The sequence below is a fragment of the Somniosus microcephalus genome, chromosome 31 (genome assembly GCF_052327205.1).
Source record: "Somniosus microcephalus isolate GS21.2 chromosome 31, FLI_Smic_1.0, whole genome shotgun sequence".
In the NCBI taxonomy this organism is placed as follows: domain Eukaryota; kingdom Metazoa; phylum Chordata; class Chondrichthyes; order Squaliformes; family Somniosidae; genus Somniosus; species Somniosus microcephalus.
The window spans coordinates 39,360,602-39,380,102 of record NC_141017.1 but is presented as its reverse complement, the minus strand read 5'-3'; the positions used below and the strand labels follow the sequence as shown (position 1 = coordinate 39,380,102).

The 19,501-nt window shown below is 46.3% G+C and overlaps 1 protein-coding gene across 4 annotated transcripts in view; it reads left to right on the top strand.

The window, feature by feature from the left end:
• The window catches only part of LOC147097785 (intercellular adhesion molecule 5-like), a 43,460-nt gene that overhangs the window by 20,384 nt on the left and 3,575 nt on the right, over window positions 1-19,501 (top strand). For 2 of the 4 annotated variants that reach the window (XM_085971893.1, XM_085971892.1), the window contains exons 3-5: window positions 462-776; window positions 1,970-2,260; window positions 12,568-12,855. In XM_085971893.1, the coding sequence (XP_085828019.1) occupies window positions 462-776; window positions 1,970-2,260; window positions 12,568-12,855 (894 nt within the window). The remainder of the gene's footprint in view (window positions 1-461; window positions 777-1,969; window positions 2,261-12,567; window positions 12,856-19,501) is intronic. The other 2 variants (XM_085971894.1, XM_085971895.1) reach the window with 2 other exon arrangements.

The following is a 19,501-nucleotide window of genomic DNA, read 5'->3' as shown; positions in this document are numbered from 1 at the left end:
ACACCATCCTGACCTGGAAGTATATCGGCCGATCCTTCACTGGGTCAAAATTCTGGAACTCCCTCCCTAACAGCACTGTGGGAGTACCTTCACCACACGGACTGCAGCGGTTCAAGAAGACGGCTCACCACCACCTTCTCGAGGGCAACTAGGGATGGGCAATAAATGCTGGCCTTGCCAGCAACGCTCACATCCCATGAACGAATATTAAAAAAAAGAGGTAGAGTTGTCAGTTAGTGATTTTATTGTTTCTGATCTCAGTACAATGCAGATTGAAGAGATCAATTTGCTGATCGTTAATGGAGGAGATGAAAGCTCACGGTATATTTGTGGTTGGGGTAAACTCTAGATGCACACATACACCACTCATGCCTCTGAGTGAATGTGTGTGGAGGTGGAACAGGCAGTGCTCAGGCATATTATTTCAGTGAATTCTGTTAACTGTGATCCTCCTTTAACAGATCGAGAGTTAAACATTACTTCACCTCCTGAAGGGCTGGAAGTTAACAAAACATATAGTCTGGAGTGCACTGGTCCCAGGGTCTATCCAAACAATAATCTCATACTCACATGGCTGAGAGGGAGTGAGTTCGTTCAGCGTGTTTCCACAGGAGAACCAGGTTTCCCGGATGAAGATCAAAGATTGAGGAATGTCTTCAAATTCACTGCAAGTATGTCAGATGATGGACAGGAGTACACCTGCTTGGCAGAAGTGGACTTGGGCCCTAACACCACAAAACCAATCACAAGCTCGTTGGTGACTCTGCAAACTTACTGTAAGTTCCACTTGAGCAATAAAGGCTTTCCTCCTTTTCAGAATGGGTTAAATATCTATACTTAGTTGCAAATAAACAATGGGAAGCAATATGGTGATAATCTTATCATTGGCTCCCGCTTTATCCATACCACAAAATCTGTTGGATAAAAATTGTTCATCTTGGGCCCAGCTGCAAATAGGCAGCTTCCTCATTCTCCAAAGTGTAACTAAATTATCTGCACATCTTTCAGCCAGCCAGGGAGTGCGCAAAAATAAGTTTGAAAGGGTCAACAAAGATTTTGCAAGACCTCTTGTACCAACCTGAAAATCTTATTAACTTGACTCCAAAATGGCATCCAAGGCCCCAGCCTGATTCCTGCCGTCAAGAGAGAGGAAGGCTAAAGGAGAGCCTCATGGAGGTATATAAAATATTAACTGGTATAGATAAACCAATCCCAGAATATTACATTGGAGTAAGGACACAATCGTCAGTATCTTTTTACTCAGAATAATCATTCAGGCAAGGCAAGGATACTAGGCTAGGAGAGATAAGGCATTAGTGGAATGAGCTTAAAGTGCCAAATGGCTTTTCCCTGTCCTTGATTGCTCTTATGCAACAAACAAATTGGTGCAAAGTGTGTTTCTGTCCAGGATGGCCCACGTGCTGAATTTATTCTCACCACTCTGCTGCTTCTGCCAGATGACAGCCAGTTACTTCCAAACAGCGACGGGCATGTCTGAAGGAAACTCACCTGGCAGCTCTTGCACACCTCTTATGGTCAGTAGAGATGGTGGTCAAGGAGCAGATCAGCCATTCTCTCGATGCAGTTCTGGGGAGAACAAAATAACTTGAAAGATTTACACCCATAATCACCCACACTGAAGTCCCAGCCTCAACTGGGATGTTGTAGGCAGATGCAAGTAAAGATGACAGTGTAGGTAAATGAGTGAGTGCATCAGCCTGTTCCACTCCTAGTGGCTGGAGCAAAAGAAGCAGAGTTAGACACTTGGGCTGCCTGAATTAATTTCAAAAATAAAGTATATGAGCTCCTGGTGATGGCTCCAGTTGTCTCACAGTGGGCTGGTGTGATGGACTCCTGCGATGTGTGAATTGGGCAATAACAGTACTGGTCTGTTTTCCGCTCTGTCCATTAGTAACTGAAACACAGCACAGCAAATCAAAATGAAATGAATTTCTTGTGTGTGTTGCAGCTTTTCCAGATCCTCCTAGAATCCTTGACCAAGGCCCCACAGAAGTGAAGCAAGAGGTCACGTTAAGATGTGAGGTCCCAAATGTCTATCCTGCTGAGAAGATGAGAGTAAGATGGTCTCAGGATGGTGAAGAACTGAATTCAGTTGGAACATGGCAAATATCCAAAACTGTCTGGGCAACAGCATGGGTACCACAAGAGACTGGATTGATAGAAGTCGTCTGTACAGCAGACTTTGAGAAATATCCATCAGCTCCACCAAAGAATGATAGTGTTTCCATTGCGGTGTACGGTAAGGATTCGGGATGTTGGGGGCATTACGATCAGGTCGGACTCTGATAGTTCATGATTATCAAAATTGCAGCATGTCAGATTTACATCACTTAAATAATAAAATCCCTCCGGTTCAGAGACAAATTAGGAAGTTTATGGAGACATTTCCATATTCATAGAAATTCCAAGAGAAGCAGTTAAAGAGAGTGTTAGTGACTCTGGATATTCCTGATCATAAGGGAGTGTTAGTGACTCTGGATATTCCTGATCATAAGGGAGTGTTAGTGACTCTGGATATTCCCTGATCATAAGGGAGTGTTAGTGACTCTGGATATTCCTGATCATAAGGGAGTGTTAGTGACTCTGGATATTCCTGATCATAAGGGAGTGTTAGTGACTCTGGATATTCCCTGATCATAAGGGAGTGTTAGTGACTCTGGATATTCCCTGATCATAAGGTAGTGTTAGTTGTAGTGTATGTACCCGTCTACCCTTAAGGAAATTATTGTATGTAACCGTTCACCTTTAAGGGAACTACTTTAAGTGTGGCACTGCTTGTTTGGCTTCTGTATACTGTAATACCGACAGTGACCACACCAGTATATAAGTGTTGTGACAGGATAACTGGGGCAGATTCGCCCGGACCTTCGAATAGTAAAGACCTGTTTGTTTGTTACTTCTGAAGTCTGTGTATTTATTAACTGCACAACCCACAGACTTTACAGTGGCGACGAGTCCAATCGTACCCTGCGGCAAGATTACCAAAGCATGAAGAGCGTCGAAGAGAGGCAACCGCCCTCGTCGTGCTGCTGGAAGAAAACACGAGGCTGCAGCAGGAGAAAGGTGGAAGACTTTAGCAACAAAAGCTTCCGTCTGCAACAGGCACTGACTACCCTTCTACCACGGTGCGGAGTGAGCCGATCAGCAGGCAACAAGGCGGCCGAAGAGACTGTGAGTAGGGGAAGGTGTAGAGAATATCCGGAGGATAAGGGCAGAGCACTCGACCTCGGTCGAGGGGGAGCTGAGCCGGTCAAAAGTCGGGTCCAACGGCGTCGGGTGACAGCCGGACCGCGATCGGCGGGAAAAGTCCGGGCAGCGACCGCAGCCACGAAGCACTGAGCCTGCGAGTAGGCGCGGGAAGAGAAACCCAGCCGCAGCCGGGGAGGGAAACACCGGTCTGCGAGAGGGCTGGGGAGGCGAACGGGAACCGTGTGGGTGAGAGCCGGGTGCGGAGAGAGAGACTGCGAGGAGCCAGTCCAGCGGCTGAGCTGTTCTCCACCAACGGGGTACTCAGAGCCGGCAAAACCGAACGTGCGGGAGTGGGAGAGAGACGCAGCCGAAAACGGGGTGAGAGACTGCGCGAGAGCCAGTCCAGCGGCTGAACTGTCCTCCGTTAACGGGGTGTACCCAGCGCCGGTAGAGCCGTGCGGGCGGGAGGAGAGGACAGAGCCGAGTAGGGGGAGCTGTGCGAGAGCCAGCCCAGCGGCTGAACCTGTCCGCTGCGGGGAAAGCGTACCCCTTCCACCAGGAAGAAAAGCGGGAAACCACCATTGAAGTGGGCGGGGAGAGAAAGGAAGAGCGGGAAACCGCCAAATTCGCGGGAAAAGCCGCCATCTTAGGAAAAAAAAAAATACATAAGAATTTAAAGAAATATTTGTGTTGTACCCAAAGAAAGGAAGATGCCTAAGCGTGGGGACAGCAACGATTTTAACTCCGAAATAGAAGACTGGCCCACGTACGTGGAACGTACTGGGATACATTGTAAGGCTAACAAAATAGCTAAAGAGGAAAAAAGCTGTAACCTTACTTAACATGATGGGTGCGAAAACATTCGGGTTGCTGAAACATCTTCTCTCTCCAGCTAAACCGGCGGATCAGACTTTCGAGGATATAGTAGCGGTGCTGAAGGATCACTTGAACCCCACACCGTTGAAGCTGGCTGAACGATTCAGATTCTATGCGAGAACGCAGAAGAAAGACGAAAGCAACGCGGAATACTTGGTCGAACTGCGGAGGCTAGCGAAACACTGCCAGTTCGGAGGGAATCTGACAGAGGCACTGCGAGACAAGTTCGTATGTGGATTGTCCAAAGAAGGGACGCAAAAGCGACTACTGGAAGAGAACAACCTCACACTTGACAGGGCTGTCCTTATAGCCGCAGCATACGAAGCCGCAGCAAAAGGAACGGCGGTAATGCAGCGGAAGGCGGTGGCACTAGGGGTGGACCACATCACCTCGAGGACTACGAAATGCTATCGTTGTGGGAAGACAACACACGACCAGAAGCGTTGCTGGGGTAAAAACCAAGAATGCCGGAAATGTGGCAAGATCGGGCACATAGCTAAAGTGTGCCGGTCAGGAACGACGTACAACAATAACGAGTCCTCACAAAAATGGTACAGAAAGGTACAAGAGGCGACTAGGAAGAGTCTGAAGGAACAGAAGTCGGACTCACACTCCAAACACAAAGGACTGGACAGTCTGAGAATCCACAACGTGAGCAATGAAGCCGACCGACAAACTATTTGGATAACGTTACAGATTGAGAAGGTCCAAGTAAAAATGGAAGTAGACACCAGATCGGCGTTGACTGTCATGAATAAGCATGACTATAAAAAGTTTTTCAAGCATATTCCACTACGGAATACGGATCTAGTGCTGCAGACATACACGGGGCACAAAGTATTCCCCATCAGAAAACTAGAGGTTAAGGTGAGATACCAGGATAAAGTTCACCACCGGTTAGATCTGTATGTGTTGCCTGAGGGAGGTCCACCACTTCTGGGACGAGAGTGGATCCGAAAAATAAAGATGGACTGGCATGCACTAAACACCATGACGGTGGAGTCCGAAAAAGAGGATGTCAAACCTGAACGGTTGTCCAGAATATTAGACGAAGCTAAAGAGGTATTCCAGCAAGGACTGGGAACGCTGCGAGGTATTAAAGCAAAGGTCAAGATTGCAGAACATGCAAGCCCAAAGTTTTTTAAGGCCAGATCGGTACCGTACGCAATACGACCAGCAGTAGAGGCAGAACTAGAAGAACTTGAACGATCAGGGGTTCTGTCAAAAGTAGACTGGAGTGAGTGGGCCACGCCCATTGTTCCCGTCATGAAATCCTCACCAAGTAATAAGCCAGGGGGACCGGGGAAGGTCCGTATCTGCGGAGATTTCAAGATCACAGTGAATCCGGTACTTCACACGGTACAATACCCGCTTCCGCGGATTGAGGATATTTTTGCTTCATTGGCTGGAGGGAAGCACTTCACGAAGATAGACTTGGCTCAGGCATATTTACAGATGGAGGTTGAGGAAGAGTCACGCCAATACCTCACCATCAACACTCACAGAGGCTTGTATCGCTATAATAGACTGGTCTTTGGAGTAGCTTCGGCGCCAGCAATTTGGCAGAGGGCCATGGAACAGGTGTTACAAGGAATTCCAAGCACGCAGTGCTACTTAGATGATATTCTAATCACGGGAAAAGATGAGGAAGAACACCTCACGAATTTGAAACTGGTACTCACCAGGTTGAAGGAGTATGGCCTTCGGGTTAATCGCAAGAAGTGTGAGTTCTTCCAAAAACGGATCTCATACTGCGGTCATGTCATTGACCGAGAGGGACTGCATAAGTCACCGGAAAAGATAGAAGCGGTCGTGAAGGCTCCCGCTCCAGGAAACGTGTCACAGCTAAGGTCATTCTTGGGGTTGATTAATTACTATCACAAGTTTCTGCCAAATTTATCTACGGTGCTGCATCCGCTAAATGAGCTGTTGCGGAAAGAAACACCATGGAGGTGGAGTGAAGAATGCAAAAAGGCTTTTCGCAGGAGCAAGGAGTTGATTACCTCTGAAGAAGTGTTGGCTCATTTCAACCCAGCATTACCCCTTCGGTTAGCTTGTGATGCTTCCCCGTACGGAATTGGGGCAGTACTTTCGCACAGACTACCAAATGGCTCGGAAAGGCCGGTGGCCTTGATCATTGACACCAGCGGAACGAAATTATGCCCAGATAGATAGGGAGGCCCTCAGTCTTGTGTGGGGCGTGAAGAAATTCAACCATTACCTGCAGTGTAAGAGGTTCACATTGCTGACGGACCACCAGCCGTTGGTGTCCATATTCAACCCAAACAAGGCCGTTTCTACCATGACGGCACAAAGGTTACAAAGATAGTCAGTTTTACTTGGGGCACACCAGTATGATATTGAATACAAACGGTCCAAACAGCATGGAAACGCTGATGGGCTATCACGCTTGCCATTGCCGATGGTAGAAGAAGCGAGGACAGTGGACCCAGTAGAGTTGTTCCACTCATCAATAGTGGAGTGTCTGCCGATAACAAACTCAATGATTGAGAATGAGACAAGGAATGACCCGACTCTTTCACGAGTCTATGATTTAACGGTGGAGGGATGGCCAGCACAATGCGGACCAACACTGCAAGCATTCTCACAGAGGAAAGAACAACTGTCAGTGTGTCAAGGAACCCTGATGTGTGGGTCTAGAGTGGTGATTCCACCCAAACTCCAAAAGAAGGTACTCAAGGAGCTGCACGAAGGACACCTGGGTGGCGTAAAGATGAAGAATCTAGCAAGGGCGTTTGTGTGGTGGCCAGGCATCGATGGGGACATAGAGGAGATCACGAAGAATTGCCTAGGATGTCAGAGGGTTCAGAATGCGCCACCACAGGCTCCTCTGCACCCATGGGAGTGGCCCTCATCTCCCTGGCAAAGAGTACACATCGACTTTGCTGGTCCATTTATGGACTCGATGTTCCTAATAGCGGTAGATGCCCACTCCAAGTGGCCAGAAGTAATTAAGATGACCACCACCACCACGGAAAAAACCATCACGGTATTAAGGACTATGTTTGCTCGGAATGGCCTGCCAGAACAGATCTGTTCTGACAATGGACCGCAATTTGTATCTGAGGAATTTAAGAAATTCTTAAAGAGCAATGGGGTTAAACATTACACGTCAGCCCCATACCATCCCGCCTCCAATGGATTGGCTGAAAGGTTTGTCCAGACCTTCAAGGAGGCCGTAAAGGCCATGAGTAATGAAGACATAAGTTTACAGCATAAGGTGGACAGTTTTTTGTTGGCATACCAAAATGCAACCCATGCGGTCACAAATCAAACTCCCGCGATGATGTTTTGTAATAGACGCCTACGATGTCGGCTGGATTTACTCAAACCAAACGTCAGAAGGGACGTAGAGAACCGGCAATTCCAGGGCATGAACGAAAGGGCCACTAGATCCTTCCAGACCGGTCAACGGGTTTTGGCCCGGGACTATCGTACTGAGAAATGGCAGCCTGGAACGATTGGAAAAAGGCTAGGCCCGTTGATGTACACTGTGGACATTGGAGACAATATAATAAGGCGCCATGTTGGCCAGATCATAGGGTCCGCCACAAATGGGCCCCCGACTTCACCACCTTACCCGGATAAGGTTGAGACTGAGTTACCCAGAACACCTACGTCCGATCTGGTAGTTCTGGAGTCAGAGGAACCTGACACTGTGCTTCGAGCCGATTCAACTTTACCAGAAACACCTACTAGCCCGCTTAGAATGACGACACCACTGCGGCGTTACCCGGACAGAATCCGGAAACCTCCCGAAAGACTGAATCTATGAACTGTCTTAAATAAATCTGTATATATATATGTGATAATGTATGTCCACTATGGACTCAGTATGTTGAAAGTTAAAAAGGGAGGATTGTAGTGTATGTACCAGCTACCCTTAAGGAAATTATTGTATGTAACCGTTCACCTTTAAGGGAACTACTTTAAGTGTGGCACTGCTTGTTTGGCTTCTGTATACTGTAATACCGACAGTGACCACACCAGTATATAAGTGTTGTGACAGGATAACTGGGGCAGATTCGCCCGGACCTTCGATTAGTAAAGACCTGTTTGTTTGTTACTTCTGAAGTCTGTGTATTTATTAACTGCACAACCCACAGACTTTACATTAGTGACTCTGGATATTCCTGATTATAAGGGAGTGTTAGTGACTCTGGATATTCACTGATCATAAGGGAGTGTTAGTAACTCTGGATATTCCAGGATCATAAGGGAGTGTTAGTGACTCTGGATATTCCCTGATCATAAGGGAGTGTCAGTGACTCTGGATATTCCCTGATCATAAGGGAGTGTTAGTGACTCTGGATATTCCTGATCATAAGGGAGTGTTAGTGACTCTGGATATTCCCTGATCATAAGGGAGTGTCAGTGACTCTGGATATTCCCTGATCATAAGGGAGTGTTAGTGACTCTGGATATTCCTGATCATAAGGGAGTGTTAGTGACTCTGGATATTCCTTGATCATAAGGGAGTGTTAGTGACTCTGGATATTCCTGATCATAAGGGAGTGTTAGTGACTCTGGATATTCCAGGATCATAAGGAAGTGTTAGTGACTCTGGATATTCCTGATCATAGGAGAGTGTTAGTGACTCTGGATATTCACTGATCATAAGGGAGTGTTAGTGTCTCTGGATATTCCTGATCATAAGGGAGTGTTAGTGACTCTGGATATTCCTGATCATAAGGGAGTGTTAGTGACTCTGGATATTCCAGGATCATAAGGGAGTGTTAGTGACTCTGGATATTCCTGATCATAAGGGAGTGTTAGTGACTCTGGATATTCCTGATCATAAGGGAGTGTTAGTGACTCTGGATATTCCTGATCATAAGGGAGTGTTAGTGACTCTGGATATTCCTGATCATAAGGGAGTGTTAGTGACTCTGGATATTCCTGATCATAAGGGAGTGTTAGTGACTCTGGATATTCACTGATCATAAGGGAGTGTTAGTGTCTCTGGATATTCCTGATCATAAGGGAGTGTTAGTGACTCTGGATATTCACTGATCATAAGGGAGTGTTAGTGTCTCTGGATACTCCCTGATCATAAGGGAGTTAGTGACTCTGGATATTCCTGATCATAAGGGAATGTTAGTGACTCTGGATATTCCCTGATCATAAGGGAGTGTTAGTAACTCTGGATATTCCAGGATCATAAGGAAGTGTTAGTGACTCTGGACATTCCCTGATCATAAGGGAGTGTTAGTGACTCTGGATATTCCAGGATCATAAGGGAGTGTTAGTGATTCTGGATATTCCTGATCATAAGGGAGTGTTAGTGACTCTGGATATTCCCTGATCATAAAGGAGTGTTAGTGACTCTGGATATCCCTGATCACACGGGAGTGTTAGTGACTTTGGATATTCCTGATCATAAGGGAGTGTTAGTGACTCTGGATATTCCAGGATCATAAGGGAGTGTTAGTGACTCTGGACATTCCCTGATCATAAGGGAGTGTTAGTGACTCTGGATATTCCAGGATCATAAGGGAGTGTTAGTGACTCTGGATATTCCCTGATCATAAGGGAGTGTTAGTGACTCTGGATATTCCCTGATCATAAGGGAGTGTTAGTGACTCTGGATATTCCTGATCATAAGGGAGTGTTAGTGACTCTGGATATTCACTGATCATAAGGGACTGTTAGTGACTCTGGATATTCCTGATCATAAGGGAGTGTTAGTGACTCTGGATATTCCTGATCATAAGGTAGTGTTAGTGACTCTGGATATTCCCTGATCATAGGGGAGTGTTAGTGACTCTGGATATTCCTGATCATAAGGGAGTGTCAGTGACTCTGGATATTCCTGATCATAAGGGAGTGTTAGTGACTCTGGATATTTCTGATCATAAGGGAGTGTTAGTGACTCTGGACATTCCCTGATCATAAGGGAGTGTTAGTGACTCTGGATATTCCTGATCATAAGGGAGTGTTAGTGACTCTGGATATTCCTGATCATAAGGGAGTGTTAGTGACTCTGGATATTCCCGATCATTAGGAAGTGTTAGTGACTCTGGATATTCCAGATCATAAGGGAGTGTCAGTGACTCTGGATATTCCAGATCATAAGGGAGTGTCAGTGACTCTGGATATTCCCGATCATAAGGGAGTGTCAGTGACTCTGGATATTCCTGATCATAAGGGAATGTTAGTGACTCTGGATATTCACTGATCATAAGGGAGTGTTAGTGACTCTGGATATTCCAGGATCATAAGGGAGTGTTAGTGACTCTGGATATTCCCTGATCATAAGGGAGTGTTAGTGACTGGATATTCCCTGATCATAAGGGAGTGTTAGTGACTCTGGATATTCCTGATCATAAGGAAGTGTTGGTGACTCTGGCTATTTCTGATCATAAGGGAGTGTCAGTGACTCTGGATATTCCCTGATCATAAGGGAGTGTTAGTGACTCTGGCTATTTCTGATCATAATGGAGTGTTCGTGACTCTGGATATTCCTGATCATAAGGGAGTGTTAGTGACTCTGGATATTCCTGATCATAAGGGAGTGTTAGTGACTCTGGATATTCCTGATCATAAGGGAGTGTTAGTGACTCTGGATATTCCTGATCATAAGGGAGTGTTAGTGACTCTGGATATTCCTGATCATAAGGGAGTGTTAGTGACTCTGGACATTCCCTGATCATAAGGGAGTGTCAGTGACTGTGGATATTCCTGATCATAAGGGAGTGTTAGTGACTTTGGATATTCCCTGATCATAAGGGAGTGTTAGTGACTCTGGATATTCCTGATCATAAGGGTGCGTTGAAACAAGCGACTGTATACTTTGGACTGTAAACACAATAATATGTCTCATTTTGATATTGATGTAATGAGAGAGAAGAGTTGTGTTCAGTGATGAGGATTGAGTACATTTGGTGAGGATTGAATATTGTCTCCGATTTCTTATTCCCATTCCACTAACAAAATCACATATCAGATGTTCATTGAATGAAAGTGATTAAAGTTCCCTACCTACCCTTAGGCAGTGGAATCGTGCAATCGCTGAATGTGTTTGTATCGCAGAGGCACGTAACGTGGATCAAACTAATAAAGCAGCTTGTGGCACACATACAGATCATGTCTCCAGAACGAATTTTGCTGAGAAGCAGTTGCCAGTAAATAAATTGGACAGTACGTGTTCTGAGATTAAAAAAAAGAAATGTAGAATCAAAAATTGGACAGAAAACATATCGGCCCGGATATTCCGATCCCTACGGGTGGGTACGCGCTGTGTAACCACCCATAGGGACATCAGAAATGCCGGTTTCAGGCATGAGTTGAAAACCGGCATTTCCGATCTGTCAAGAAAGCACTTAACAGATCGGATGCCCGCCCTGGAGAAGGGCCTCTGCGGGCAGATAGTTCCGCTTTCTGGAGACACTCCGCCCGCAGAAAACCCTTAGAATTCTTACACCTGGTAAAAGCAGGCGTAAGGCCAGCTTTTACCAGGATAAGAGTTGAAAATTTTTTTTTTTTTAATTTCAGTCATTTTATCATTTAAAAATACTTTTTAAAAAAAGGTAAGTTTATTTTTAGCCCCGTAAAAAACTTTAATTATTTTTTCAGAAAATTTAATTTTTGTTTAAAATATTTAATTTATTGTAATTTCAACTAATTTGAAAAAGGTGATGTTTTTAAAAAAAAGTTATTTAAAGTTTTATGTTTTTTCATTGATCGCCATTCATATATTTGACGGGTCTATCTGTCAAGTTGTTGAAGGGAGATTCCCTTCTCCGATTGGCTCCCCATGGCCCACGTGATCCAAGGGACGCTTGCGAACCACCTGGGCCTCTGGGATACATAGGCCCTTAACACTTGGATGTTTGGAGAGGCCCAGGATTGGAAGTGTAGGTGCCCCGGGAACCCTCCGGTAAGGGCGCACATTTTTCCACATCAGAGGTCTCTGCACGCAGGAGGCCTGCGATCAGAAAATATGGCCCATTAATCAGACATAAAGAAAGAAGGAATTTGCATTCATGAAGCACCTTCCTCACTCTCAAGAGATCCCAAGGTGCTTCATGGCCAAAGAATTATTCCTGAAGTGCACTTACCATTGTTTTGTAGGCAAACATTCTCTGCAGTGACCCAGCAAACCAACCAGGCCAACTAGGAGTAAATGTGGCTTTGCCAGTGTTGCCTAAATGCTGAGAACAATGTAAATAAATGCACACAGCAAGGTTCCACAAACAGAAATGAGCTGAATGACCATTCATTTGTTTTGTTGGCTTTGGGTCAGAGATGAATGCTGACTCGGATACCGGGATTACTGGGAGAACTTTGAAAAATGTCATGGGGCTTTGTACAGCCACCTGATACAATCGGTGAGGTGAATGGTGAGCAATAAGCACTGAGCATACTTTCCTTTACCTCGTTATTGCAGTCACACTGTGGAAGGGCTGCAGGACACATTTTGGGAATGTTTCTAACAACTTTTTTCTATTATTTCCTCAGTTTTCTCTGCCCCTGAAATGCAAGTACCGAGCACCCTTGAAGGAAACCTGGTTAATATTACCTGCAGTGTGTTTACTGTCTCAGGGGAACTTCTACTGAGACTGAAGAACAGAAACGACATATTAGTGAATAAATCAAGCAGTACTGGGCTCACTATCTACCATCCTGTGGAAGCACAATCAAAGCTGGATGGACAGCAGTACATCTGCGAGGCTGAACTGAAACTTCAAGTTCAGTCAAAGACAAACCCTGTTGTTAAACAGCAGAATGCCACCCTCCGTATCCTGTGTAAGTAGCAGCACTTTGGTTACAAAAGGTTACTGAGGTTTTATATTTCAAATAGAAACCAATGAACAATCAACTCTCTTCTACCAACTCTCCTCTTACTCCTAAACAAACTGAATTGGTCTCCTCACACTTAGCCTGCTTTCCAGTGGCTCTTTCCATCACCGAGGATGATCAGATGCAGAGGCTACAAGACGGGGCATTGTGGGGACACTGTCCATTAGTGCCTCAGTGCACTGTGACCTAGAATCATATGAGTGTGTGCCCTCAGTCCCCCACACAGCAAGGTCCATGTCCTGACCAGACCGTTGGGAGAGATGCTAAGTGTAGGCCAGACACTTCCACGTGGACAAGAGAGGGAAAATTGGAAGCTGGGTCACGCTGGGCTGCTGTAATGTGAGAGATATTTAATGGGAGAAGGGGAATTCTAGAAAATCATTTTCAACGGAGATGCTGGTACATAGAGCAGCAATGGTGAAGAATGAGCAGCTAACGTCGAGCTCATGGTTACTTCAGAAAGAGTGATGTATTTGTCCAACACTCGTGGAGAAATACTCTGGGAAGAAATGATCTTATTTTGTCTGATACAATATTGTGATGGTAAAATAGAAAAATATAGAAGCAGACAAAGGGCTGGATTTTGATACTGGAGGCGTGTAGGAGGCGGGACTATAACTTTCGGGGTTGTAGTCCCGCCTCCATCGAGTTGTGGCCAACCCACGCGATTTCCACTTGATTGACCTTGTTGAGCCCGCCCAGCGGGCTCAGCAGGCCAATTAAGGGCCACCCGGCAACAGGTGACGTCACAGATTGACATTTCATCTGTCAAGAACTTTTGACAGATGAAATATCAGCATTTGACAGCTGTTTGAAGCTGTCAAACACTGACAATCTGTACTCCAAGTTAATTCCTTCCTCTCAGGCTGATTTAGAGATCTCTCCAGAACAGAAAGCTGAATGCTGCAACTTTTGACAGCTCGCGGCCATTCTGCTTTCTGTGCCGTTGAAATGAGGGACTCCCGAGACCTGAAGGAAGGAAGGCTGTAAAGGTAAGTAAATGTAAGTAGAACTTCTTTAAACACTTTACACACACCAAACACACTTATCTCTGCACTCATGCACCCATCACTCGCCTGAACACCGGACATCTCGAACTCTCCAAGCCATTCAGCCCGACGGTCCGCCTCGCTAACTTGGCATGGTTTGGAGCCGTCAGGAATCCCACACTTCAGGGATAAAAATAGGGATTAGGCTAAAAACTGCCTGTTAACTACCTGTTAATTGGCACTAATCCCCTTCCCGCCTCGGGGAGGCGGGTCCCAGCACAAGTCGGGTATTCACTTCCTTTGAAACTGGCATGGAGGCGGGATGGGTTCGGGACCCCCAATTTCGAGATTTTAACCCCCCACACGCCTCCAATCCCGTCTCCACAGCCCAATGAAAATCCTGCCCAAAGTCTCAAAACTAGTGGTCCCTCTAGCCCACTGATGATGATGTGTTTCTCTTCTTGTGTTATTTGACCTTTGAATAGATCTAAGATACACTGGCAAAAGGGTGTAAATACAGATGGATAAAGTGGGTTAAGGCTGTGTCGATGGGAGTGCAGCAGAGAACTGGAGAAGCACTGGGGACTTAAGCTCATGCTGCAAGATGGAACTCACAGCCTGGGGGCAGGGAGCAGCGAGTGGTTTCTGGGAATGAGCGTCCCTGAGTTCAGCCTGGAGTGCAGTGTGCTGTTTGGGGGAAACATACCGAGTAAAGAACCCCTCAGCTCTGCACTGGAGTGTCAGCCTAGATTTTTGTGCTCAAGTCTCTGGAGTGGGACTTCAACCCACAACCTTCTGACTCAGAGACAAGGGTGCTATCAACTGAGCCACGGCTGATGCTGTTGTTTGTAGTGTTCATTGGATTGTTTATTTAGAAAACAACGCCTTGTTTATTTAGAAAACAACGGCATCAGGTTTATTTAAACAATTTAACGCCTTCGTTAAAAGAGCATAGAAATGTCATGCACGTTGCATTAACAAATTAATTACTAATATTGCACTGTAAGCATTCAACAATAGTTCAATAGGTCCATTTTAAAATTTGTTTTTATGCGATGTGGGCATTGCTGGCAAGGCCCAGCATTTATTGTCCACCCCTAGTTGCCCTTGAGAAGGTGGAGGTGAGCCGCCTTCTTGAACCGCCGCAGTCCGTGTGGTGAAGGTACTCCCACAGTGCTGTTAGGGAGGGAGTTCCAGGATTTTGACCCAGTGACGATGAAGGAATGGCTGATATATTTCTAAGTCAGGATGGTGTATGACTTGGAGGGGAACTTGGAGGTGGTGGTGTTCCCATTCACCTGCTGCCCTTGTCCTTCTAGATGGAAGAGGTCGCGGGTTTGGGAAGTGCTGCCGAAGGAGCCTTGACGAGTTGCTGCAGTGCATCTTGTAGATGGTACACACTGCAGCCACGGTACGCCGGTGGTGGAGGGAGTGAATGTTTAAGGTGGTGGATGAGGTGCCAATCAAGCGAGCTGCTTTGTCTTGTATGGTGTTGAGCTTTTTGAGTGTTGTTGAAGCTGCACTCATCCAGGCAAGTGGAGAGTATTCCTACACACTCCTTACTTGTGCCTTGTAGATGGTAGAAAGGCTTTGGGGAGTCAGGAGGTGACTCAGAATACCAGCCTCTGACCTGCTCTTGTTGCCACAGTATTTATGTGGCTGGTCCAGTTAAGTTTCTGGTCAATGGTGACCCCCAGGATGTTGATGGTGGGGGATTCGGCGATGGTAGTGCCATTGAATGTCAAGTGGCAGTGGTTCGACTCTCGCTTGTTGGAGACAGTCATTGCCTGGCACTTCTGTGGCGTGAATGTTACCTGCCACTTATCAGCCCAAGCCTGAACGTCGTCCCGGTCTTGTTGCATGCGGGCATGGACTGCTTCATTATCTGAGGAGTTGTGAATGGCACTGAACACTGTGCAGTCATCAGCGAACATCCCCATTTCTGACCTTATGTTGCAGGGAAGGTCATTGATGAAGCAGCTGAAGATGGTTGGGCCTAGGACACTGCCCTGAGGAACTCCTGCAGTGATGTCCTGGGGCTGTGCTGATTGACCTTCAATCACCACAACCATCTTCCTTTGTGCTAGCTATGACTCTAACCAGTGGAGCATTTTCCACCTCTGATTCCCATTGACTTCAGTTTTACTAGGGCTCCTTGATGCCACACTCGGTCAAATGCTGCCTTGATGTCAAGGGCAGTCACTCTCAGCTCATCTCTGGAATTCAGCTCCTTTGTCCATGTTTGGACCAAGGCTGTAATGAGGTCGGGAGCAGAGTGGTCTTGGCGGAACCCAAACTGGGCATCAGTAAGCAGGTTATTGGTGAGTAAGTGCCGCTTGATAGCACTATCGATGACACTTTCCATCACTTTGCTGATGATTGAGAGTAGACTGATGGGATGGTAATTGGCCGGATTGGATTTGTCCTGCGTTTTGTGGACAGGACATACCTGGGTAGTTTTCCACATTGTCGGATAGATGCCAGTGTTGTAGCTGTACTGGAACAGCTTGGCTAGATGCGCGGCTAGTTCTGGAGCACAAGTCTTCAGCATGATAGCCGGGATGTTGTCAGGGCCCATAGCCTTTGCTGTATCCAGTGTGCTCAGCCGTTTCTTGATATCACGTGGAGTGAATCGAATTGGCTGAAGACTGGCTTCTGTGATGGTGGGGACCTCAGGAGGAGCCCGATATGGATCATCCACACTGCAATTTTGGCTGAAGATGGTTGCAAACGCTTCAACCTTGTCTTTTGCACTCATGTGCTGGGCTCCACCATCATTGAGGATGAGGTTATTCATGGAGCCTCCTCCTCCCGTTAGTTGTTTAATGGTCCACCACCATTCACAGCTGGATGTGGCAGGACTGCAGAGCTTTGATCTGATCTGTTGATTGTGGGATCGCTTAGCCCTGTCTATAGCATGCTGCTTCTGCTTTTTAGCATGCATGTAGTCCTGTGTTGCAGCTTCTCCAGGTTGGCACCTCATTTTTAGGTATGCCTGATGCTGCTTCTGGCATGCTCTTCTACACTCGTCATTGAACCAGGGTTGGTCCCCTGGCTTGGTGGTAATGGTAGAGTGAGGGATATGCCGGGCCATGAGGTTACAGATTGTGGTGGAATACAATTCTGCTGCTGCTGATGGCCCACAGCGCCTCATGGATACCCAGTTTTGAGCTGCTAGATCTGTTCTAAATCTATCCCATTTAGCACAGTGTTAGTGCCACACAACACGATGGAGGGTGTCCTCAGTGTGAAGATGGGACTTCGTCTCCACAATGACTGTGCGGTGGTCACTGCTAGCAATACTGTCATGGACAGATGCATCTGCGAAAGGCAGATTGGTGAGGACGAGGTCAAGCAGGATTTTCCCTCGTGTTGGTTCTCTCACCACCTGTCGCAGGCCCAGACTGGCAGCTATGTCCTTCAGGACTCAGCCAGCTCGGTCAGTAATGGTGCTACCGAGCCACTCTTGGTGATGGACATTGAAGTCCCCCACCCAGAATACATTCTGTGCCTTTGCTACTCTCAGTACTTCTTCCAAGTGTTCAACATGGCGGAGTACTGATTCATCAACTGAGGAAAGGTGGTAGGTGGTAATCAGCAGGAGGTTTCCTTGCCCATGCTTGACCTGAAGCCATGAGACTTCATGGGGTCCAGAGTCAATGTTGATGACTCCCAGGGCCACTCCTTCCCGAGTGTATACCACTGTGCCACCACCCCTGGTGGGTCTGTCCTGCCGGTGGGACAGGACATACCCAGGGATGGTGATGGAGGAGTTCGGGACATTGGCTGAAAGGTATGATTCTGTGAGTATGACTATGTCAAGCTGTTGCTTGACTAGTCTGTGGGACAGCTCTCCCAATTTTGACATAAGCCCCCAGATGTTGGTGAGGAGGATTTTGCGGGGTTGACTGGACTGGGTGTGCCGTTGCTGTGTCCGTAGCCGGTGCCGAGGTCAATGCAAGGTGCTCCGACCGTTTTTTTTCTTATTGTTTATCGTAGCGGTCTTTTACAACTGAGTGTCTTGCTAGGCCATTTCAGAGGGCAGTTAAGAGTCAACCACATTGCTGTGGGTCTGGAGTCACATATAGGCCAGACCGGGTAAGGTGAAGATGTGTTTTGAGGCAAGATGTTTTCCTATAGTGGATTACTGAAACAATTGGCATAAATATAGAATCTGATCCCCAGCTGAGCACAACTCGAGTTAAAATGAACCGACCAAGTTAGATTTGTTCCAAATACTGAACTGAATTCATGCAAATTGCAAGCTGAAGCTTAAATATTGCATTGTTTAAACATTTTAAAATAGGCCTAACTGAAAATTAACAGTAAATTCACTGTCTGTCATCATCTAACAGAATACAATGTAGGTGGTGAATTCAGTGTGAAAAGACAAAAGTTCTCAGAAGTTGCAGTTTCCAAAATATATTACTGCCTTTGAGCACAGCCCACAAACTCAACAGCAACCAGACACTGTTAGATTGCACCCATTTTCAGTTACTTTTCACACTTTTTTTTTTCAAGTCAATCAGGTGTGTTACACACATGGAAACATAAGAACATAGGACGTAGGAGCAGGAATAGGTCATTCGGCCCCTCGAGCCTGCTCCGCCATTCAATAAGATCATGGCTGATCTGATCTTGGTCTCAACTCCACTTCCCTGCTCGCTCCCCATAACCCTTGACTCCCTTAGCGATCAAAAATCTGTCTATCTCCACCTTAAATATATTCAATGACCCAGCCTCCACAGCTCTCTGGGGAAGAGAATTCCAAAGATTCACGACCCTCTGAGAGAAGAAATTCCTCCTCATTTCCGATTTAAAAGGGGTTCCCCTTAATCTGAAATTATGCCCCCTAGTTCTAGATCCCCCCACGAGGGGAAACATCCTCCCTGCATCTACCCTGTCAAGCCCCTTCAGAATCTTATATGTTTCAATAAGATCCCCTCTCAGTCTTCTAAACTCCAATGAGTATAGGCCCAACCTGCTCAACCTTTCTTCTCGAGGAGGCGGGACCCGGCGCGGGTCGGCTACCCGCCCCCAAATTCTGCCATTTTCCTGGCGGTCCCGCTTCCAAACCCACCTCCCCAAGGCTGGCAAAATCCAGCCCATTGTCTCTCAGAATAACTTCAAACACACTAACTTCCCCCCAAGTAGGACAGTTATCAGCTGATCCTTAGATGACTTGCATTTACGGTTTTAGGCCTCACTAACCAGACAGGAAATGAGCAGCACAACTCACCATAAAATGTGAGTGCTTTGCCTCATTTTCCTGACTATGGCATGGGCCTACATCATCCTTCTCCATTCTCAGAGTGGTGCTGCATCAGCTATTCAGAAAGCCGATAGAGTGAATAAGAAATCACATAGAGATTTGTCAAAAGCACCACCCAGAACTTTGCTTTATTAGCCAACAGAGTACAGGGAGATTTACTCTGTATTTATCCTGTGCTGTATTTGACCTGGGAGTGCTTGATGGTGACACTGGGTTTTAAAATAGAAGCATATTTTATTCTGAGCTCTGACATCTGGAGAGCACCAGAAAGAGAGATCTGAAGAATACTTGAGCGTTGTGTTATTCAATTTCATGTTTTAATTTTTTATTC